Genomic DNA, 22,062 nt, shown 5'->3' with positions numbered 1-22,062 from the left:
CTTTTTTAACAGCTGCATAATATCTCTGTATGTGGCCATAGCATAATTTATTTAACCACTTCGCGTTGACAGATATTTAGCTTATTTTTTCATTTTTCCCTGTTTACAGACATGGTGACAGTGAAGGCAGGAGCTCCCCTTGCCCTCTCCCAGTTGTTCTGCCCCCACAGTCCCCCGTCCTGCTTAATGAGCTGCCAGGCTTATTGTTGCTCAGGCCTGGCCATCGCCTCTCTGATGCTCATCTTCAGATCCAAAAAAAAAGCATCTGCCCTGACCCCCAAGCCTGTTCACAGGGTCACTCCCCACCTAACTCCACTCTTCTGCCACAGACTCCCTCTCAGGGTATTATAAAGCTTTAGAGAAATGAAGAATCAGCACTTCAAAGAAAATTAAAAACAAACCCACTAAAAACCATGCAAAAGTCTGCTCTTGGAGCAGTGGCTTTCACCCAGGGGTGATTTTGCACCCCCACCCTATCCCCCAGGAGACACCTCTGTCACAACAAGGGAAATGCTAGTGGCATCTAGTGGGCAGGGGTCAAGGATACTGCTAAACAGCCTGCATTCACAGAATGGCCCCACATCAAAGAAGCATCTGGTCAAAATGTCTGTAGTTCCAAGGTTGAGAAACCGCTCTTCAGGTCTCCAGAGACAGACTGTGCAAATAAGCACCGTCCCAGAGGTCTGAGGTCAGTAAAGCCTAGAACTGAAGACTGAGAACTCAGTCTCGGCCACTGCTTCTCCCTTTATAGATGGAAGAACCTAAAGAGGCCTATAACACAGCTGCGGTGTCTTCTGTGTTAAATCTTTTGCATCCTTTATCGCATCTGGGTACAGATAAACAGCCCCGTTTTCCAGATGTGGAGACTGAGGCTTAGAGAGGGGAAGTAATGCAGATGTAAGGTTATCCCACGTCTGTCTTCTTTGACGCCCCCTTGAAAGCAAAACTGTTATGCAAGTCTCCTTCACACAGGTTCATGGGTCCAGCCCCAGGAGTGGAAATACTCTCCTGGCTGGGAGCGGGTGGTCTAATGGGTGTGGGATTTCCACCCAACCCCAACCAGGGGAAACCACAGCCCTGAGAACAGCAGGGGAAGGCCCAGCTTCCTCTCAGCTGCAGGGTGGGAAGTGCTTTCTTCACCTACAGAAGAAAAGAATCAAGGCTTTCTAAGCTGTAAATGGAAGCTCTTGGCTCAGAGCATGAAGGCACCTTGTGGTGCCTTCTAACCCCCGTGGTCCTAAATCCCTTCCAGCAAACTCTAATCCCAGCCCCACCTGGCCCTATGGGAACCCATCCCCTCCCTGTATAAAAACCCTTAACTCCTTCCTATTGCTCTTGGGACGAAGACCAAGAACCTCAGCATGGTCTGAATCAGGCCCTGCGTGGTCTGGCACCTGGAAGCACCTCCCTCCATCCCTTCTGTGAGCCCCATCTCTCCTGCCTCCAGGCTGTCACGTGGTCTGACCCTCCCACCCAGCCCTAGCTTCCTCAGACTTCAGATCTCAGCTCCAGCATCACTTCCTGAGTAGCCCGATGAGGTCGATGCCCATTTTACTCTCCCCTCGCTCTCTGCAAGGCTGTGATTTGATTCACGTCTTTCCTCGCTACCAGCCTTTAGATTCTCTGAATCCACCTTGTTGACCATTGTACCCCAACAGCTGGCACAAAGGAGGGTCCGCCTCACTCTCGTGTGCCCGCACAGAGAGCAGCATGTGGGGATGGTGGGACATGCAGGGGCTTAGGGAGAGTTGTTCAGGCCTCTCTTTCCCTGGGGTCTAGGGCCAGGCTGGAGAAGGAGAGGGACCGGGCCAGGGTGATAGGAGGGAGCACCGGGGAGCTGGCCCAGGACACGAAGAGAGAGCGACGAGTCTTCCAGCTGCACATGTGTGAGGTAAGAGGGGCCCCAGGGTGAGGGCGGGGTAGGATGTGTCTTCCAGTCTGCATCCCTGAACCCTTGGGGGCCCAGTCAGTCTTAGCCCAGGTCCTTGCCAGATGGCCCTTGAGATCACCCAGGTTCAGTCCTGGCCAGAAAGATTAGCCCAGGATGAAGACAGCCGCCTCTTGTCCCCAGAATTCCGTCTTGCTCATGTCACACACTTTGCCTTACCCTCTCCCCAGTATCTGCTGAAAGCCGGGGAGAGCCAGATGAAGCAAGGTCCTGATTTTCTGCAGAGCCTCATCAAATTCTTCCACGCTCAGCACAAGTAGGTTCCCCCCATGTCCCACCCGTATCCCCACAGTCTCTTGCCCCTTAACCCTTCAGGCAACCCAGAACAGGGTCATCCTGTGTCTGGCAGACCCTCAAAGTTTCTATGTGTGAATGTACGTCATTGGTGATGCTTTTTGCAGTTGTTCCTTATTGAATGTTCACCAGGTATCAGGCACTAAGTACTTACACAACCCCCTGTGAGCAGCTACTGATATTATTCCCGTTTTACAGATGTGAAAACCGAGGCTCAGATTTACTAAGATCATATAGCTAGAAAAAGGGATCTGGACCATCACATTGTACCACCCCCCAGGTGCCCTGGGATCTTTAAAGCACCTTCTCTCATACTTCATCTCTCATTTTCATCTCTCTCTGGTCCTGTGCTTGGCCTCACACTCAGCTTTTTCCAAGATGGCTTGAAGGCGGCTCAGAGCCTGTCTCCCTTCATCGAGAAGCTGGCAGTCTCGGTACACACAGTAAGTCGGGCTTCACCCACCAAGCGTGTGGTCAAACCCCTGTCCTCCAGGGAAAATCTGTGGCTGTGGAAGAACTGGCTCCTGCCGAGAGAGCGAGGCTGCTGCCCTGCTGCTCTGGGCATGAGCTCCGTGCCTGGCACAACTGCCAGCTGATAACCAGGTCCTGCCCTTCATCTCATAGCTGCGTCAAGCCCAGGAGGAGGAGCTACAGAAGCTGACCCAGCTCCGGGACTCCCTCCGAGGGATGCTGCAGCTTGAGAGCAGAGAGGTCAGCCTCCAGATCATCCCCGAACAAGTGCCCACCCCCTCCCAGGTGCACCCTGGAGGGAGGGAGAGAAAGGAAGACCCCACAGGGTCCCCTTGAAAAGATCTCCCTAAGCGAGACCCCTGCAGAACGGGGCTCTTGGCCCCACATGCCCTGAGGTCTCCTTCACGTGTCCAAGCAACAGGAGAGTCTGAGCCGGAAGAACTCGGGAGGTGGCTACAGCATCCACCAGCACCAGGGCAACAAGCAGTTTGGGACCGAGAAGGTTGGCTTTCTGTACAAGAAAAGCGATGGGTAAGTGACTCAGAGAGCTCAAGTAACTTGCCCGAAGCCACATAAAGAGTAGATGATAGGCTGAGGGAGGTGCCTGAAGGGCTTGTTCCTATTATTTGTTGAGGGTTCCAGGGCCCTCCATGCTGCAGTGCAAAATCATCAGAATCCTAGGCTTATGAACTTCTGCTGAATGTTGCAGTTCTTAATGTAAAGAAGGAGAATAGCAGCGCCAAAAACTTTTTGGGCACATGGCCTCACTCTTAACCATTGGAATATACTGAATATGCCTGGACATGAAAATGTTGGCTGTGCCTTGTTCTCTCGTGTGAAAAACAAAAATCAGGCTGTAAATGCAAAAGCCTTTTATGTGATCCGTTCATTAATTTTTTTTACTAACTAATCAGTTTTTATCAGAGAAAAATAACTTGGTTAAGCCAGTTAATATTTACCTCTTATAAGAAAAGTGTTAAGTAGCTTTGACTATGAATTTGCTCATTTTATTTCGCATGCTAAGTTGCTTCAGGCGTGTCCAACTCTTTGCAGTCCTGTGGACTGTAGCCCTCCTGGTTCCTCTGTCCATGGACTTCTCCAGGCCAGAATACAGGAGTGGGTGGCCATGCTCCTCTGCAGAGGATCTTCCCGACCCAGGGATTGAACCCGCGTCTCTTATATCTCCTGTATTGGCAGGCGGGTTCTTTAATACTAGTGCCACCTGGAAAGTCCATCTTATTTTGGGAGTCTCAGGGTTTATCTTGCTTTGTCTTTAATCATAATTCATCTCTCATGGTCAAGAGCCTATTCCTTCTCTCAGACTAGGAGCTCGCTAAGGTTGTGAGCTGTGTCTCTTCCATCAGACTGGAAGCTCTCAGAGGACCAAGGTCACATGGTCCCCTTTAGAATAAAGACTCTCAGAGAGTGGGACTGTTTCCCCTATCTGACTGGGAGCTCTCTAAGGGCAGGGCTGTGCCTCCTTCATCAGAAGGGAGCCAGGGGGTGAGGAGTATAGGGTCGGACTCGGGACAGAAAAGGTAAAGAAGTGGGACTGGAGGCCAGATAGGTGGGGTTGGAGACCTGGTCCAGGGCCTTGTTCACTGACATGTTCACACCTAATGTGAGCCCTGGATGATGGTCTTTCTATCCCTCTGGGCCCTAGAATTCGAAGAGTCTGGCAGAAAAGGAAGTGTGGAGTCAAGTATGGCTGCCTGACCATCTCACACAGCACGGTGAGGCCTGGAGGATGGGGGTCTCAGGGCATGATGGGTCCTCTCCTCCTGGTGTTCAGAACAGACAGGTGGCAAGCCCTCCCTCTAAGATGCAAACCTGGATCCAGGGAGCTGGAGACCCCCTGCAGGAGGAAGGATGGGCTCCAAAGCCCCCAAGCTGGTCTTGGTCCACCCTCCACATCCTTGAGGTGCTGGGAGAGGGGAGACATTAACTGGAACATGATTATTATGCCCGTTTAACAGATTGGGAAACTGAGGCCTAAGAGTTTGGGAGGCTCAAAGGGTAACTGTACATCCTCCATCTGCAACTTCCCACAGATCAACCGGCCACCAGTGAAGCTGACCCTGCTGACATGCCAAGTAAGACCAAACCCCGAGGAGAAAAAGTGCTTCGACTTGGTGACCCGTGAGTAGTCCCTGCCCCATCACCGCAACTGGCCAAGGCTTCTCTAAGAGACCAGTCAGTCCTGGGAGGCTCCAGTTAGGGGTCTGCGTCCAATTCCACAAGTGAAAGTGAAACTCGCTCAGTCGTGTCCGACTCTTTGCAACCCTAGAATTCTCCAGACCAGAATACTGGAGTGATAGCCTTTCCCTTCTCCAGGGGATCTTCCCAACCCAGGGATAGAACCCAGGTCTCCCGCATTGAGGGCGGATTCTTTACCAGCTGAGCCACCGGGGAAGTCCAAGAATACTGGAGTGGGTAGCCTATCCCTTTTCCAGGGGATCTTCCGGACCCAGGAATCAAACCGGGGTCTCCTGCACTGCAGGCGGATTCTTTACCGCTGAGCTACCAGGGAAGCCCCAAGTGTTTATCAAATAGCCTTCTACAGGCATACAACTCTTTAAGCCCTGGACCGGCTATTTAAAGGCTTCACCCTATATCACATTAATGATTAAAATGCACCCACACGAATGCGTGTGTGCTTAGTCACTAAATTGTTTTCTGACCGCATGGACTGTAGCCCACAAGGCTCCTCTGTCCGTGGGATTTCCCAGACAAGAATACTGGAGTGGGTTGTCATTTCCTTCTCCAGGGGATCTTCCCCACCCAGGGATCGAACCCTCATCTCCTGCATTGGCAGTCTGTTCTTTACCACTGAGCCACCGGGGAAGCCAAAATATACCCACACACCACTCTGAATATGATTATTTCTGTAAAACATATTTAAATGGACTTGGGTAACTTGGCTTTCAAAATTATTATTACTTAAAAATGTTCCATTTTCATCGTTTGGGGTCTTTGGTGACAGGCATCTCACGGGGGCCAGCACAGGCTGAGAAAGCCCTAGACCTGGTCTCTGGGGAGCTCTGCCTGGCAGGGGTGTAATGTGGAGACCCAGGACTGCAAGGAGATGGGGAGTGTCCAGAAGAGAGGTGCAGATAGAGCCCCTCAGAGATTAGAGAACAGAAGTCCTGCCCTGCCTGGGGGAATCAGGAAAGGCTGCTGGGAGAAGAGAGCTCTAGAGTCTGACCTTGAAGAACCCAGAACGTCAAGACTAGGAAAGGACATTTCGGGAGACAGGACCTGGTGTGGTGAAAGGCATGGAAGTAGGGGGGTGGACCCACCAGTTTAGCCAGGGTGCAGGGTTCACACAGGAGCAGTGGGAGACAAATCCTGGGAATTTCTCTTTTTTTATTTATTTATTGTATTTATTTGGCTGGGCCAGGTCTTAGTTGTGGCATGTGGGATCTAGTTCTCTGACCAGGGATCTAATCTGGGCTTCCTGCATTGAGAGTGTGGATTCTTAGCCACTGGATCACCAGGGAAGTCCCTGGGAATACCTCTTAAAGATTTGGACCTTCTTTCCTGGAAGGAGGGAGCCATAGGGGACCTTGGAGCAGTGAAATGGCGTGATTAGGGCAGAACCTCAGGCCCAACCATCTGGCAGCTGGTGCAGGCTGGGGGTGGGGGGGGACAGGCCAGGAAGACCAGAAGGGAGGCTGTGGACCTGGGGCTGAGTGGGAAGGTGGTTGTAGGTTCAGAGGATACTCTGCTTGTGGGCTGAGGGGGTCTTGTGCCCTGGGAAACCGCGCCTGACCCTGGAAGCTGGTTCACACAGAGCGGCCTTCTTGGAACTGGACTTTGAAGGAGACTGCTGAGAAACTGCCCCCTCTGCTGGCCACTGTCATCACCCTCCCCTGGTAGCCTAACTGAGCCTGGCCCCACATGGACAAAAGCTCCCTCTGGACCAAGCACTTGGGATGAGACCTTCCCGGGCCCAGGGAGGTAAGGCCAGCGGGATCCTTGTGGCCCAGACAACCTCTTCTCTCCCAACAGACAACAGGACGTACCACTTCCAGGCAGAGGACGAACATGAGTGTGAGGCGTGAGTGCCCCCCCACGGCCAGCCTGGAGTTGGGGATGAGGGGGCAGCCTCCGAGCCTGGTACAGAAGCCACCCCCAATCACCGTTGGCGTCATGTCCATGCTGTGGCCCGCCCGGCTCTGCAGGTGGGTGTCAGTGCTGCAGAACAGCAAGGACGAAGCCTTGAGCAGTGCCTTCCTCGAGGAGCCTGGCAGCGGCCCAGGGCCCTGGGGGGCCGCCGGGCTGGACGGGGAGCCCCAGGACCTGACCAAACTGCTCATCGCCGAGGTCAAGAGCAGGCCCGGGAATGGCCAGTGCTGCGACTGCGGGGCTGCAGGTGCGGCGGGGCGAGGTGAAGCGGGTGGAAGCTGAGGGGCGGGGCCCCTACCTCTCAGGCACGAGTGGCTCTATTTTGCAGACCCCACCTGGCTCAGCACCAACTTGGGCGTGCTCACCTGCATCCAGTGCTCCGGCGTCCACCGCGAGCTGGGCGTGCGCTTCTCACGCATGCAGTCCCTTACCTTGGACCTACTGGGCCCCTCGGAGTTGTTGGTGAGGGTGGGGTGGGGCGGGGCCAGATGGGGATTCGGGGCGTGGCCTAGTTACAGGGCGGTGCTTGGGCCTATTGGCTCAGCTCCGCTGGAGCTTGTGGGGTTGGATGAGGCTGGGCCGATTTGGGGCCAGAACCCAGACAAGCCCGAAAGAGGATGGTCAGGAGCGGGGCCTAGACCAGGAGGGAGGCTGAGGGGTGGGACCTCTGGAGGTCATCCAGTCATCCAGGGGTGGGTGCTGTCCTAAGCTCCGGGTCTCAACCCCATCACTTTCCCGCGAACCCAGCTGGCCCTGAACATCGGAAACACTCGCTTCAATGAGGTCATGGAGGCCCAGCTGCCCTCGCACGGCGGCCCTAAACCCTCAGCTGAGAGTGACATGTAAGGAGATTCTTAGATGGGGGTGAATGCCGGCCAGGGAAATTCTGCTTCCCCAGAGCCCAGGGAGAAATCTGGGGAAAGAGAGGAGCCTCTGGTCTGGAAGAGTCCAGGACGTGTGGGATGGTCTCAAGGGTCAGCTGGGTGGAAACAGTCCTTGCTGTGACATCCTGCGGTTATTTTTGGCAGGAGCACCCGCAGGGACTATATTGTGGCCAAGTATGTGGAACACAGGTTTGCCCGGAGGTCCACCCCCGAGCCTCAGAGACTCTGGACAGCCATTTGCAACCAGGATCTCCTGTCTGTGCTGGAGGCCTTCGCTAATGGACAGGACTTTGGACAGCCACTGCCAGGGCCCGAGGGGCAGGTGAGAACCTTCTCCAAGGACCACTTACAACCCAGACACAATTAGCCCACCCTGTCCTCCTCCAGGATTGGCTGCTATTACTCCTCCCTACCCCCACCTCTGTGTGTGTATGTGTGTGTGTATGTGTTAGTCACTCAGTTGTGTCCGACTGTTTGCAACCCCGTGGACTCAAGCCCACCAGGATTCTCTGTCCATGGAATTCTCTAGGCCAGAATACTGGAGTGGGCTGCCATTCCCTTCTCCAGGGGATCTTCCCAACCCAGGGATTGAACCCAGCTCTCCTGCCTTGGCAGATGGATTCTTTACCATCTGAGCCACCAGAGTAGCCCGTGCCCCACCTCTGACATCTGCTCAAACCCTGCCCATCAGAGGGGTAAATGGGGGAGAGCACAGCTTCAGTCAGGCAATCTTGAGGCCATATCCTGGCTCTGTCTTTTCCTAGCTGTGTGCTCCTGAGCAGGTTACTTAACTTCTCTGAGTCTTTTTTTCCCTCATCTGTAAAACAGGTTAATAATAGCACCCACAGGGTTGAGGTGAGAATTAAGTCATGTATGAAAGGGTCTGGTGCATAATATATGTGCAACAAATGTTAGAATCTTTTCTTTTCTTTTTTTCTTGAAAAGCCTTAGAAATGTGTAAGGGTGGTGAGATCAGAGCAGGGGAAGGCCATCGCGTTGGTGACTCCAGTAACAAATATCACGTGAGCTGGGAAGGAAAGGATAACACAGACTCTTGAAAGATTAAATGGAAACTGATTGGGCATCAAAAATTGGGTGCCTTGTCTCTCTGCCTGATATCTTGATGGGGCTGTCCAGGGGCCAGGGTGGGCGCAGCACTTAGACAGGGTGAGAATTTAGAGCAACTTACATGCAAATGGTAGCTGAAAGCTCAAGGTTATTTGCGGTCTTGAGGGTCATGAGAGGGAGGAGCAGAGAGAGGAGTGCAGGGCCAAGAACCAAGTTTGGAAAACACCTTCTCCTGGGGAGGAGGAGGTAGAACCGCTGAAGGAAGGTGTGAAGGAATGGCCTTGCACCCCACTCTGAAACCTGAGGTTTCCCCATTCAGTCTCCTCTCACCGGCGTTCTGGCACTTTCATATCTGGAGGTGTCAGGGGCAGCAAGCGTTCAAGAGGGTAATGTTGCGGGGGCAGGTGAACTAGGGGAAACTCAGAGGTGTGGACATGTATTCAGGCACCTGGAGAGCATGCCCTGCACCTGGCTGTCAGAGTCGCCAACCAGTCCTCCCTGCCCCTGGTGGATTTCATCATCCAAAATGGGTGAGAACCTTCCTGCCCGCCTGCCCACCTCCTCACGCTCCCCTTTCCTTCCTCTTTTCCCTATCTCTTCCCTCCTTTCCTCTCCCTCCTTTGCCCCTGACTTTGACCCCCTCACCTGTCTGTTCCCTTCCTACCTCCCTGACCCCCCGACACCCGCAGTGGTCACCTGGATGCCAAGGCTGCTGATGGGAACAGCGCCCTCCACTGCGCTGCCCTCTACAACCAGCTCGACTGCCTCAAGCTGCTGCTGAAAGGGAGAGCCTCAGTGGCCACAGGTGGGGCTCTGACAACTCCTCCATCAGCCGCCCCATTTCTGACTGCCCCTCGTGGGGGACTTCCTGCCTTATTCCCAGACACAGAGCACTTGCAGAGTCCAAGCACTGCAAATGGATTTTGCAGACAGACTTGGGTTCCAGTCCTGGCTTGCTTCTGACCACCTTTGTGATGCTGGGATTTGTCTGTTCATCTCTTGAACCTCAGCTTCTTCATCTGTAAAATGGGAGTGAAATCACTGACCTAGTAGACCTACTCAAAGGATAAAATGTTTCTGAAAGTGCCTAGTCAAATAAACATTAACTAAATCTGAATAATAGTGCTTATAATAGCTGTAATTTACTGTTTAATGTGTACCTGATAATGTGCCAGGTTTTCTGTGTACATCAACTAATTTAATCCTTACAACAACCTCATCAATAGTTAGTATCATACTCATTTTATAGATGAGACAGTTAAGGCCCAGAGAGGTTAAGTCACTTGTCCAAGGTCATACAGCCATGAGGTAGCAGAGCCAGGATTAAAACCTAGACAGTTTTGATTCCAAGACTCATCTTAACCTCTAAACTATAATGCCTCTTTGACCCTAACCATGACTCCTGCCTTTATCCCTCCCAGTGAACGAGGCAGGAGAGACGGCTCTGGACATCGCCAGGAAGAAGCAGCACAAGGAGTGTGAGAACCTGGTGAGGTCTGGGAAGGAAGGGGAGCCCCTGACCCCTTCTCTCTCTCCACCGAGCCCCAGGCCTTCTGAACTACAAAGGCTTTGTGTTTGGCAGCTGGAGCAGGCCCAGGCCGGGACCCTCACCTTCCCCTTGCACTTGGACTACCCCTGGGGAATTTCCACAGAGCCTGGCTCTGACAGTGAGGAGGATGAGGAAGAGAAGGTGCGTCCCAGCCTCTTGGGTCTCCAGACCGCCCAAGGGAAGAGTCAGATGGGCCCTGATGTGAGGAGGGGCAGGGCTGAGCATGGGGAACCAAGGCCATCTTCCCTATCACAATTTGGCCCCAGCAGCACTGTGCATTGAAGCCCCCAGCCCAGGCCCGCTGGACCAGTGGGAGGCTGGACATCAGCAACAAGACCTATGAAACCATTACCAGCCTGGGAGCAGCTGCCCCTAAGAGCCAGAGTGAGGACTGCCCCCCACCTTTGCCGGTCAAAAACCCTTCTCGGACCACGGCCCAAGGGCGTGTGGGACATGCCAGTGGAGGTATGGTTGGTTGCCCAGAAAAATGCTCTCATGCCATTCATTGAGGGCCTGCTATGTGCTGGGGGAATGAGCTCAGAGTGCTGTGTTAGTCCATATTATCCTCACTATCACCTGGCAGGTAGGGGTTATCATCTCTCCCTTACAGGTAAAGGCAGAGAGATGTTAAGTAACATGCCCAAGATCCCACAGCTAAACCCTGATGTGGGCTTCAAACTCAGGTCTGTCTGATTCCAGATTCCTCAGTGCTTCACTTAAATAAAAGAGAGGGAAGAATGTTTTGAGCATCCAGTCTATTTCAAGTCCCTTGGGGTCTACTGAGACAGTCTAGAGAGGGAGATAAAAACTGGAAGCTAGTTCATTATAATCTAAGGCATAGTGTGACATAGAACATAAATCCCAAAAGAAAAGAAGCAAGTTTTGCTATTTCTCCAGCACCTAGCACAGTGCCTGGCTGTTGTTGAGAACTGTTGGTTGAATGAATGAATAAACTTGTTCTGGGAACTCAGGAGAGAGGAAAGGAGCCGATCCTATTGGGATTGGTGCAGGAGTTAGGAAGGCTTCCTGGAGGGGGCAACATCAGAGCTGAGCCTGAAGGATGAGCAGGAGAGTCCAGATTGAGGAGAGGGTGTGAGCAGAAGCAAAACAGTGAACAGCATGAGCCATGAAACTGAAGCATGATGGGGAAGTTAAGTGCTGGAGAGGTAGGTGGGGGCGGGGTGGGGAACTGGGAGAGAACCATGATAGATCCCTGAGGTCAAAAGTTCCTTTGCATAAGTGATGAAGACAGGCTTTATCACTTCTGATTTCAGATCGTTCTGAAATTCCCAGCCTGAGCTCAGAGTCCCTTGGGCCCTCTGAGAACCTGAGCAGCCCAGCCTCCTCCTCCTCCAGCCTCACAAGCCCCGTGGAACCTGGGGGTCCCAATGAAACCCTACCCAGCTCTGAAGAGGGCCCCTGCGAGCCCCCAGGCTCCTCCCGCCCCAGCCTGACATCTGGAACCTCCCCTGCAGAGATGTGTCCCCCAGTCAGGTTCAGGTTGGTGAATGCCCGGCTGTGCAGCGTAGCCAAGTCTCCAGACCTCTCTGAGCCTTCATTTACTTCCCCGCCTCTAAAGGGTGCCTTCCTGAAGCCTGAGATGCCTCCCAGCTCTGAGGCCCATGAACGATGTGGAAATGCTAGACCTTACGTGGAGGGTGACTGGACCTCTTCCCCCTTCACACATCTGCTCCCGAGTCTGGGGCTCAGGCTGGAAGAGCGAAGGCCTCATCCCACCTGTGTACTTGTTCTGGGGGCTCACAGTGGGGTCTTCACTCTGTCCCCACCTCCAACCCAGGATCCAGTCTTCCCTTCCTTGCAGACCCTTTCAGTTTGGAGTTTGGGGAATAGACATGGGGAAATTTCCAGTGTGGAGGTCAGTTCCAGGCCTCTGAGGCATGTGATGGACTTGGCCTAGGGGCCTCATGGACTGTCTACCCAGGCAACCCAAGCCCCCAGCCTCACTCTCTCCCTGAGCCTTTTCCCCCAACTCCAAGGTGCTCTCTGGGCACGGGAGTCATGTTAGCCTTTCCCTGTCTTCCAGCTCTGAGAGCACGCGCTCTTATCGACGAGGGGGCGGAGCCTGGAAGAGTGTCCCTCAGCCCGGCAGCCTGTACCCGGAAGGAACGTGATGGTAGGACATGTGGTTTGCAGGATGGTGACAGGGTACCTGGGCTTCCCAAGCGATGAAGTGCCAAAGAATTCACCTGCCAATGCAGGAGACGTGGGTTCGATCCCTGGGTTGGGAAGATTCCCTGGAGTAGAAAATGGCAACCCACTGCAGTATTCTTGCCTAGAGAATCCCATGGACAGAGGAGCCTGGTGGGCTTACAGTCCATGGTGTTGCAGAGAGCTGGACACAGCTGAGTGACTGAGCAGGCCTGCATGCACAACAGGGTGCCTGGGAGGCAGAGTTGGTCAAGAGTGAGTGTATTGGGGCGGGAGATCTCTCTCCAGCACTGGGGGCAGCCTTCGTTTGACCAGTCCCTTTCCTCGTGCTCCTCCTTCTCTGCTGCAGTCCTTGATGGGTGCAGCTGGGGAGGGCAGAGGCCTTGAGAGATGGCAGAGGTGACGAGGCCAAGTTCTGGCCTCTCCCCAGGGGAGGATAAGCAAAGCAGTGTCAGCCAGCCTGATCGCTGAGAAGAGGTACTGCTTCCCTGCAGAGGGATTCAGTTCAGTTCAGTTCAGTTCAGTCGCTCAGTCGTGTCCGACTCTCCGCAACCCCATGAATCACAGCACGCCAGGCCTCCCTGTCCATCACCAACTCCCGGAGTACACCCAAACTCATGTCCACAGAGTCGGTGATGCCATCCAGCCATCTAATTCTCGGTTGTCCCCTTCTCCTCCCACCCCCAACCCTTCCCAGCATCAGAGTCTTTTCCAGTGAGTCAACTCGTCGCATGAGGTGGCCAAAGTATTGCAGTTTCAGCTTTAGCATCAGTCCTTCCAATGAACACCCAGGATCGATCTCCCTTAGAATGGACTGGTTGGATCTCCTTGCGGTACAAGGGACTCTCAAGAGTCTTCTCCAACACCACAGTTCAAAAGCATCAATTCTTCGGTGATCAGCTTTCTTCACAATCCAACTCTCACATCCATACATGACCACTGGAAAAACCATAGCCTTGACTAGATGGACCTTTGTTGGCAAAGTAATGTCTCTGCTTTTTAATATATTATCAAGGTTGATCATAACTTTCCTTCCAAGGAGTAAGTGTCTTTTAATTTCATGGCTGCAATCAGCATCTGCAGTGATTTTGGAGCCCAAAAATATAAAATCTGACACTGTTTCCACTGTTTTTCCATCTATTTCCCATGAAGTGATGGGACCAGATGCCATGATCTTTGTTTTCTGAATGTTGAGCTTCAAGCCAACCTTTTCACTCTCCTCTTTTACTTTCATCAAGAGGCTTTTGAGTTCCTCTTCACTTTCTGCCATAAGGGTAGTGTCATCTGCATATCTGAGATTATTGATATTTCTCCCAGCAATCTTGATTCCAGCTTCTGCTTCTTCCAGCCCAGCGTTCCTCATGATGTACTTTGCATATAAATTTAATAAGCAAGGTGACAATATACAGCCTTGACGCACTCCCTTTCCTATTTGGAACCAGTCTGTTGTTCCATGTAAAGTTCTGACTGTTGCTTCCTGACCTGCATACAGGTTTCTCAAGAGGCAGGTCAGGTGGTCTGGTATTCCCATCTCTTTCAGAATTTTCCACAGTTTATTGTGACTGACACAGTCAAAGGCTTTGGCATAGTCAATGAAGCAGAAATAGATGTTTTTCTGGAACTCTCTTGCTTTCTCCATGATCCAGCGGATGTTGGCAATTTGATCTCTGGTGCCTCTGCCTTTTCTAAAACCTGCTTGAATATCTGGGAGTTCATGGTTCACATATTGCTGAAGCCTGGCTTGAAGAATTTTGAGCATGACTTTACTAGCGTGTGAGATGAGTGCAATTGTGCGATAGTTTGAGCATTCTTTGGCATTCCCTTTCTTTGGGATTAGGGTGGCTAATTAGGTGGTGGATTAGGATTAGGGTAGGATTATGGTACCAGCCCTTGGTTTGCCGAACTCTCCCCTTGTACAAGAGTCTCCTGGAATCTGCTGAAACTTCTAGGCATTCAGGGATGTGCTATCATCCTCTTGCCATGATAGCACCACGAGAGCTGTCATCCCTAATCCAGCTTCTCCCTGCTGAGTCACAGCGTCTCGAACAATCACACGTCTTTAGATGAGGAGCCTGGGGGTGGGCTGAAGACAGAGGCAGCATGCCGAGAAGGAAGCCACCTCTGTTCCTGGTTCCCCTGGGGACTCACCAGTGGTGGCGTCAGTCATCTGTGTTGAGAGTAAGGGATGGCAGGAACTGGGTGCCTCTGGGGAGTCGTCATCCTCAGTCCACCAAAGGCAGGCACCTGTCACGGATGTGTGTCTACGGCCGCCATCATCCATTACCCGCTTGCTGCCCGTTGCTGAGATGTGAGAATGAGGACCTGGGCTTTGGTGTGTGGAGGTCTTAGGGAAGTGGTGTTTCACTTCTTCAAACCTCAGTTTCATTCTCTAAAATCAGGTATTTCATTCACGATAATTTCGTTTACCTACAACAGAACTGTTTGAAACGGAGTGAGATAAACAGCTGGGATATAATAAGTGCTTGTGTGCGTGCCAAGTCACTTCAGTCGGGTCTGACTCTCCAACCCTATGGACTGTAGCCTGCCAGGCTCCTCTGTCTGTGGGATTCTCCAGGCAAGAATACTGGAGTGGGTCGCCCTGCCCAGTGCTTAGAAGATACCAGTTTTCCTCCTTTCCTCCCCAGGTCGGCTTCCCTGAAGGAGACGGCTCGAGGCCTGGGGTTCTCCCGCCAAGTTCTGTGCAGCGTTTGCAGGGCTGGCTCCTTGCTGGCCCTTGCATGCCTGAACCACCCTTGTGCTGAACCCCAGCATTCAGAGCTAAGACTTCAGCCCACAAGACTGAGAAGCTGAGGTGTTCATGCCCTGGGGTCTTGTTCTTTCTGTCCCTTGTGCCTCTGTGGCTGGCCTTCCTCCCTGCCATGAGCCCATGCCCCTTCCAAGAACACCGGGCCCTCTGTGAGGGCTGACAGTGGTTTGTTTTCCTCTATCTCATACCTGCCAGGGACACAGGAACCCTATGTCCGGACCCTAGTGCCCCTGACTTAGCTCCAGCTGCAGAACCTAAATCTTTCATCAGAGCAGGACTGTGTTTCTTCCATCAGTCTGGGGGACTTTAGCCCACCCTCATCATTCTGTAGGCCAGGGATTCTGCCAGACTAGGGACTATCTTCTCAGCCATTCATTAGCCTAGTATTCTTTGAGTTCTGGCTCTTTGTCCATTCCTGGGCCAGGCACGCAGAGGCCACAGAAATAAGGTACAGGTCCTGCAGCTGAGGTCCCTTTCCCAGCAGCTGGTCCCAAGAGTTAGGCTTGGGAATGGGCAGGGCTATTCCAGAAGATGGTTCTGGGCTCAGGGGCAGACTGACAATCAGCTGGCTTATACCTGAATGGTATTCCAGTTGTCTGCAGCCTGTATCCATCCTGGTTGGTCAATGCCTATGCTGTACTGGCTGTTAAATAAATATTCTAAATATCACTCCTTCTGAGGGACAGCACAGCCTTGCTGTGGACCTCTGCTAGATCCCCAGCCAGGAGGTAGGGTAGGGCTCACCCCCAATTTGCCTACTCTCCTTGATTTAGCCAGAAGGAAAGGCATGGTCTAGGATGATTATCGTCACTTCCCTCCTGTTTCTCTCAGTCAACTCAGGAGCCCTCCAGTCTCGGGAGAAGCAAAAGGCCAAGAAAGGAGAAAGGAGAGTGATAGAAATGGAGGGTGGAGACTTAAATGGAGGGTGCTGCTTCCTAGCATCAGAAATCCCACCATCGCTTTCAGTCCCATACTGGAAAACAGACACACCTACGCCATCATCAGTCTCAAGCACATCAGTTCTATGGGTGCTGGGCACTGGGTCCTGGCAGGGATGGACCAGGATGAGCGAGGGAGGCTAGAAGATGCCAATGGCCAACGCAGCAGCCTGGCCAGGGAGGCTGTGCTGCTTACCCTGGAGACCCGGCCGGTCTGTGATCCCACAGGAGCATGGTTGTCTTCAGAGCCCCCAGTGACTGGTTTTATTCATCTCAGATCTGTTATTATTTCACTCATCTCTAATAAAGGATTTTTTGGAGTAAATTTCAGTGGTTTCATTTATGTGCTCTAAAGAGCCATAGGGAAGGGGAGAGATTCTTAGGGCTTGGAATTCTTGCTCTAGACTTGGAAAAGGGACAGCCTGGTGCAGAGCAGTAAATGGCAACCAGAGTGATTCTCCCCCCAAGGCCATATGGCAAGGCAGAGAAATCTTTTACTGTTTCTGACTGGAAGGTGATACTGGCATCTAGTGGCTAGCGTTCAGGGCTGCTGCTCCGCGTCCTTCAGTTCATAGGCCAGCCCATCAAACCAATGAATTTCCAAAATGTTAATAGTGCCGAGGCTGGGAAACCATGGTGTGAGGGAGAGCACTGGACTGGGAGTGTGGAGACCAGCAGTGTAGCTCTGCCTCAGTCCCTGCTTCGACTTCATTTCCCCTGAAACAAGGATTGGAGAGGGTAGTTTATTTGTGAGATGGTCCCAGGAAGCACAAGGAGGGAGCAGGGATGTGAAACAGAAAGTCAAAAAATAGCCAAGGAGGGACTTCCCTGATGGGCTAGTGGTCAAGAATCTGCCATCCAAGGCAGGAGATGCAGATTCCACCCCGGTCGGGGAACTAAGATCCCACGTGCTGCAGGGCAACCAATTCTACGTGCTACAACTACTGAGCCTGTGCGCTCCAGAGCCCATGTGCAACTAGAGCGAAGTGACTACAGAGAAGCCCGCGTGCCCCAACGAAGATCCCATGTGCCGCAACTAAGACCCAAGGCAGCCAAATCAATAGATAAATATATTTTTAAAATATGTGTTCATTAAGCTTCACGTGTCTCAGTTGTGGCACATGGGATCTAGTTCCCTGACCAGGGATCCAACCCTGGCCGCCTACATTGGGAACACAGAGTTTTAGCCACTGGACCACCAGGGAAGTCCCCCAAATAAACACATATTTTTAAAAAGAAGGAAAAAAAAGCAGTGAAGGGTGTGTTAATGAGCAGTTACCACCATGAGAAATGAAGGGAACCTCTGACAGACTATTAATTAGAACACGCCTTCAAGTTGTCCCATGGAGACTGAAGAACTGGTGTATTTACCCCCAACTCTAGTCTCTCACTGGTTCAGGGGTACTTTCTAGGAGTGCCAGTTCTTAATTCTCAACTTCCAGGCTGCTCTGAAGCCTTCAGTCAGATGCAAGAAGCTGTCAGAGATGTGTTTAGGAACTTGATGCAAAGAACTGACTCATTTGAAAAGACTCTGACGCTGGGAAAGATTGAAGGCGGGAGGAGAAGGGGATGACAGATGATGAGCTGGTTGGATGGCATCACCGACTCAATGGACATGAGTTTGAGTAAACTCTGGGAGTTGGTGATGGACAGGGAGGCCTTGGGGTCAGTCCATGGAGTCACGGAGAGTCAGACATGACTGACTGAACTGAACTGACCTGACCTCCAGGGTGGATGGGTAGGCAGAGGGGAGGTAGTACGTACCGACTGAAAATGGAACGGTTAAGCAGTGCAATCCTAGGCCTCACTGGGTCTCAATCTTCCCATCTGTACAAAGAAAGAGTAGGACTTGATGTTTTCTTAGAGTCCATTCAAGCCCTGATGAAAGTCTTGGCTTCTTTTGATGTCACTTAATTCACAGTGGGAGTTGGGTGGATATTTGAGAAAACTCAAACCTGCTTTTTTAAAAAGACCAGTCGTAAGTAATTGCAGACAGCTGTCTCTTCAACCCAGAGGGGCTTGCTTGGGAGTTGGTCAAGACTGTTCAGTCTAACCTCCTGAAAGTGGCTCATAGTGCTTTTTATGATCAGGCTGCTCCCCCTCTGCACACTCCTCTCACCTCTGTGCTTGGCCACACCAGTTTCTCAGTTTCTTTAACCCTGACAGGCCGAGCACTCTCCCTTCCATAAGTTCTGCACATTTGGAATTCCAGCAGAATTGATTCGTACCTCTCAGGATGTTCAAGGCTAAAAGTGTATGGCACCTAGTAGGCACTCAATAAATACATGTATGAATGAATGTTTCTCGTTCTCTCTCTCTCTCTTTTTTCTTTACTATTTATCTATTTGGCTGCACTGGGTCCAGCATTGTTGCCTGGAGAATTCCACTGACAGAGGAGCCTGGTGGGCTAAGTCCACGGAGTCACAAATGTGGCATGGTCTAGTGGTGGCACTCAGGATCTTTGATCACGATTTCACCATGGGGGATTTTTTCACTTGTGGCATGTGGGATCTAGCTCCCTGACCAGAGGTCGAACCTGGACCCCCTGCTTTGAAAGCACAGAGTCTTAGCCACTGGACCACCAGGGAAGTTCCTCTTCTCTTATTTCAACACTGTCCCCCTCCGACCCCCCAACTCCCACTGAGCACATCCGACCAAAGTTTAAACGTCATCTCCTCAGAGACCATGACGTGCCAAATGGTATAAAACTCCTTAGATATGTCTGTAATGTATCCTCTACTTCTTCCTGACCCTCACCCAGTTGTGACAACACAGAAGTGATGGTGTCCATATTTGTTTAAGGTTTTTCTTACCCAGAGACTGCCTCAAGCTTGCTGGGACTGGATCTGTTTTGTTAGTTGCTTAGACATTCAGTGTGTATCTGTTGAATGAATGAAAAACCCACCCCTTCCTACCTTGGTCCCAGGTCACACAGCAGCAGTTAGAAGTTTTAGCCCAATTTTAGAAATGGAGAACTGATTGGGAAAAAAGTTTGTTTATTTGGGTTTTATTAGCTCTGTAGTCCTGGAGAAGTGCATGAATTGTGTTCTGCAGGACTTCAAAATGGGGCAGGCATATAAAGGAGAAAATGGCAAAGTTATAGTCAGTTACATGAGCTGTTTATCAGGAATTACAACTGGAGCTGGCCAGAAGTAAAGGTGTTTATGAAGTAAAGATTGGTTGCGGTCCAAAATGGTTACATAATTACAAGGTGAGACCTTGAGACAAAAAGTTTTGTAGCTGGCAGGTATTGTTCTGAGCACTCTGGTGATGTTCTTGGAGCTGGTACAGCTCAAAGAGAGCTTAAGGGTTTTGTTTAATCTTTTTTTTTTTCCTCTTTGGCCACATAGTACATGGCATATGAGATTTCAGTTCCCCAACCAAGGATCGAACCCATGCCCCCTACAGTGGAAGCAGAGTCTGAACTACTGGACTGCCAGGGAAGTCCTGAAAGTTCAAGTGTTGAATGGTGCAGAGATGTGTCTGATACCAGATCCTCAATGGCCACCCGACTCCATATTTGTATGCCTGAACTGTGATCACGCTATTTTAATTTCAATTTGTCATCAGCAGCCAGATGAATCCACTCTGCCATCCATTCTCTAACGTTCTCTCAGGAAAAGCCTGGAGATTTCCCTTGAACACCCCCAGCTACAACTCCCCACACCCCACACACTGTGAACCGTTTTCCCTGACTCCCCTCCAGGCCCATAAACACCCTCACACACACACTGCACACACGCATAGATCATTTTCTATCAATTAAACACTCGTTTAGGGAGGGATGTGGGTCTGCTGGGGGCACTGGAAGTGTCCTTCCACAGGAACACAGACGTGTGCACAGCTATCAGGGCACAATTTCGTTTCCAGACCCAATCTCTTTGGGGAGGCAGCGTGCAGACCCTGAATAAGTAAAGGGCACTCATGCATCTGGATCCAAAGTTCTCAAAGTCGGGCGCACTTAGGGATCTCCCAAGCCCTCACCCTCACTAGAGTGCAGTCGTGGAACCAAAAAAATGCAAAACCGCGCTTCAAGAAGCAAAACTGAAGGCCACGGTGGGGCGGGATACACACACATGTGCACAGGCCGTGTGCACCAATGAGTGAGCACGCGGATGGGACGGAGCTGGATTTCACGGTCATGCAAAAATAAGGGGGTTCTAGTATACCAAGTTGCCTCCACCTGGGCATCGGCGCGAACTAGGTGCGCCGGGTTTGAGCTGCAAAGGTTGCAGAGAGGAGCCCTCCTCGCCTCGACGGCCTCTCTCGGGGGACCAGGGGCAGACGGCTGTCCCCACTCGCCGGAGCGCCCTCCTTCCCAAATCTTCCTTCCGCTCCAGGCCCCCCACCCCGCCCCTCCAGGACCGGCCGGGCTCTCGCAGCCTTGTCCCTCTCCCGGGGAGGCCGGGCGGGCGGGCGGGCGAGCGCGGGCAATCTTTGCCCGGGCGAGTCCTTGAAGTCTATATTTAGTGCACGCCGCCCCTCCCCCACGTCGGGAGGCCCGGGCCGAGGGGTGGGGGGTGGGGGTGGGGGAGCCCCGCCCGAGCCCCGCCCCCGCCGGGCGTGTGTCGGGTGTGTTTGGGGCCCGCGCGGCTGGCGCGCCCTCTGCCTTTTTACGCCTCCGGCCCCCCCGCAGCCCGGCTGCGGCCCCTGCGCCCCTAGCCCCGCCGGGCGTCGCGGGCCAACATGGGCCAGGAAGAGGAGCTGCTAAGGATCGCCAAGAAGCTGGAGAAGATGGTGGCCAGGAAGAAGACGGTGAGGCTGCAGGGTTCGGGCTGCAACCCCCGCCCCCCACCCCGGGGGAGGCGCGGCGCCTGCGAGCCCCGAGGAGTCCCGGGGGCGCGTGCTGGCCGGGCGCCCGGGAGGCGCGCGCGGGACTCGGGGACCCGAGGGAGGCGCGGCTGGGGCCGGGCTCTGCGCCCCGGGGGGAAGGCTGGCATCTCAGGGTGGGCGTGTGCGTGGCCCCGGGGCGCCGGGGGAGAGGTGGGGGGCGTCGGGTGGGGGTTGGGGGAGCACCGAACCAGCCCCCGAAAACCCGAAGGCTTCTTGTGCACGTCCATCTGGACCTGCAGGGTTGGGGGCCCCCGGGTAGGTCGTGCGGGGCCCGGGAAAGAATGGGAGACAGGAGCTGGAAAAGGACTTTCGGAGCCCCTGGACTCTGCATGTGCAAAAGCCCGGGGGGAGCTTTGGCGACCGCGGGACGGGGGACCCGGAGATAGGGGTGGAAAGAACTCCTGGGTGACCCGAGAAGTGGGAAGAAACTTGAGCTGATGAGGGGTGCTGAGCCGTGTGTACCCCGCACCCCGGGAGTGGAGCTGACGCAGAAAGAGCCAAGGGCCTGGGTTCCCGCAACCGCACGGCTAGAGGCTCCGGGAGCTGTCGGCCACTCTCGCTTTCCTTGGCTGCGGGGTGGGGCCCGGGCCCCGGCGGGGGCCTAACAGGTGTCGGGCAGCCGCTGCGCCCTCGGGGCCCGCCGGGCGGGGGAAGCGGGGACCGGCTGGCGGCCAGGGCTGGGGGCGGGGGCGGCGGCGGCGGGGACAGCGGAGCCGGGAGGTTGAGAAGAATCAGGGCTGGGAGCCCTACCTGCGGATCCCTGAGGGCTCACCGGAGCCCTTTGCGCGGGCCGGCTTGAAGTTAATATTTGATCCTTCCCGTGATCTTTGCCTCAAGTTGGCTGCCGCTCGATTCCTAGCCGAGCAAACTTGGCCTTGGGACAGGGAGGGCTGGGTGGGACTCACCCAGAGTGGGGTGAGAGGGGAGGGTAGCCTGGGAGGGTAGCCTGGCAGGCGGTCCGCTCTCCTCTTCGACCCTGTCCCAGAACCCGCCTCCTTCTGCCATCCAGGGGC

The 22,062-nt window shown here is 53.2% G+C and overlaps 2 protein-coding genes and 1 long non-coding RNA gene across 4 annotated transcripts in view; 2 read left to right on the top strand and 1 right to left on the bottom strand.

Annotated features, from left to right (window-relative positions):
* ASAP3 (ArfGAP with SH3 domain, ankyrin repeat and PH domain 3) overlaps positions 1 to 16,583 on the top strand; it is a 49,626-nt gene extending 33,043 nt beyond the window's left edge. The window contains exons 6-25 of one of the 2 annotated variants that reach the window (XM_088843463.1): positions 1,780 to 1,891; positions 2,119 to 2,204; positions 2,610 to 2,685; positions 2,867 to 2,953; positions 3,129 to 3,244; positions 4,377 to 4,446; positions 4,765 to 4,852; positions 6,725 to 6,773; positions 6,898 to 7,088; positions 7,170 to 7,303; positions 7,589 to 7,683; positions 7,870 to 8,047; positions 9,238 to 9,323; positions 9,483 to 9,598; positions 10,215 to 10,282; positions 10,376 to 10,483; positions 10,612 to 10,807; positions 11,617 to 11,842; positions 12,387 to 12,476; positions 15,157 to 16,583. In XM_088843463.1, coding sequence (XP_088699589.1) covers positions 1,780 to 1,891; positions 2,119 to 2,204; positions 2,610 to 2,685; positions 2,867 to 2,953; positions 3,129 to 3,244; positions 4,377 to 4,446; positions 4,765 to 4,852; positions 6,725 to 6,773; positions 6,898 to 7,088; positions 7,170 to 7,303; positions 7,589 to 7,683; positions 7,870 to 8,047; positions 9,238 to 9,323; positions 9,483 to 9,598; positions 10,215 to 10,282; positions 10,376 to 10,483; positions 10,612 to 10,807; positions 11,617 to 11,842; positions 12,387 to 12,474 — 2,170 coding nt within the window. In that variant the 3' untranslated portion in view covers positions 12,475 to 12,476; positions 15,157 to 16,583. Of the gene's footprint in view, positions 1 to 1,779; positions 1,892 to 2,118; positions 2,205 to 2,609; positions 2,686 to 2,866; positions 2,954 to 3,128; positions 3,245 to 4,376; positions 4,447 to 4,764; positions 4,853 to 6,724; positions 6,774 to 6,897; positions 7,089 to 7,169; positions 7,304 to 7,588; positions 7,684 to 7,869; positions 8,048 to 9,237; positions 9,324 to 9,482; positions 9,599 to 10,214; positions 10,283 to 10,375; positions 10,484 to 10,611; positions 10,808 to 11,616; positions 11,843 to 12,386; positions 12,477 to 13,208; positions 13,522 to 15,156 lie in introns of those variants that run through there. The other variant, XM_088843464.1, reaches the window with a different exon arrangement.
* LOC148778455 (uncharacterized) lies at positions 14,843 to 21,905 on the bottom strand. The gene is made up of 3 exons (XR_016039041.1): positions 21,800 to 21,905; positions 17,981 to 18,043; positions 14,843 to 14,949 (listed from the first exon to the last, which is right to left on the bottom strand). It is a non-coding gene; the product is annotated as an uncharacterized LOC148778455 (long non-coding RNA).
* Positions 20,766 to 22,062, top strand: part of TCEA3 (transcription elongation factor A3) — a 51,896-nt gene continuing 50,599 nt past the window's right edge. Inside the window, exon 1 of the mRNA XM_088843467.1 lies at positions 20,766 to 20,971. Within this exon, the coding sequence (XP_088699593.1) occupies positions 20,903 to 20,971 (69 nt within the window). The 5' untranslated portion in view covers positions 20,766 to 20,902. The remainder of the gene's footprint in view (positions 20,972 to 22,062) is intronic.

Source organism: Moschus berezovskii, chromosome 2 (genome assembly GCF_049115385.1).
Source record: "Moschus berezovskii isolate FMDL1 chromosome 2, NW_MosBer_1.0, whole genome shotgun sequence".
Taxonomy (NCBI): Eukaryota; Metazoa; Chordata; class Mammalia; order Artiodactyla; family Moschidae; genus Moschus; species Moschus berezovskii.
This window is presented reverse-complemented; position numbering and strand designations above follow the sequence as displayed.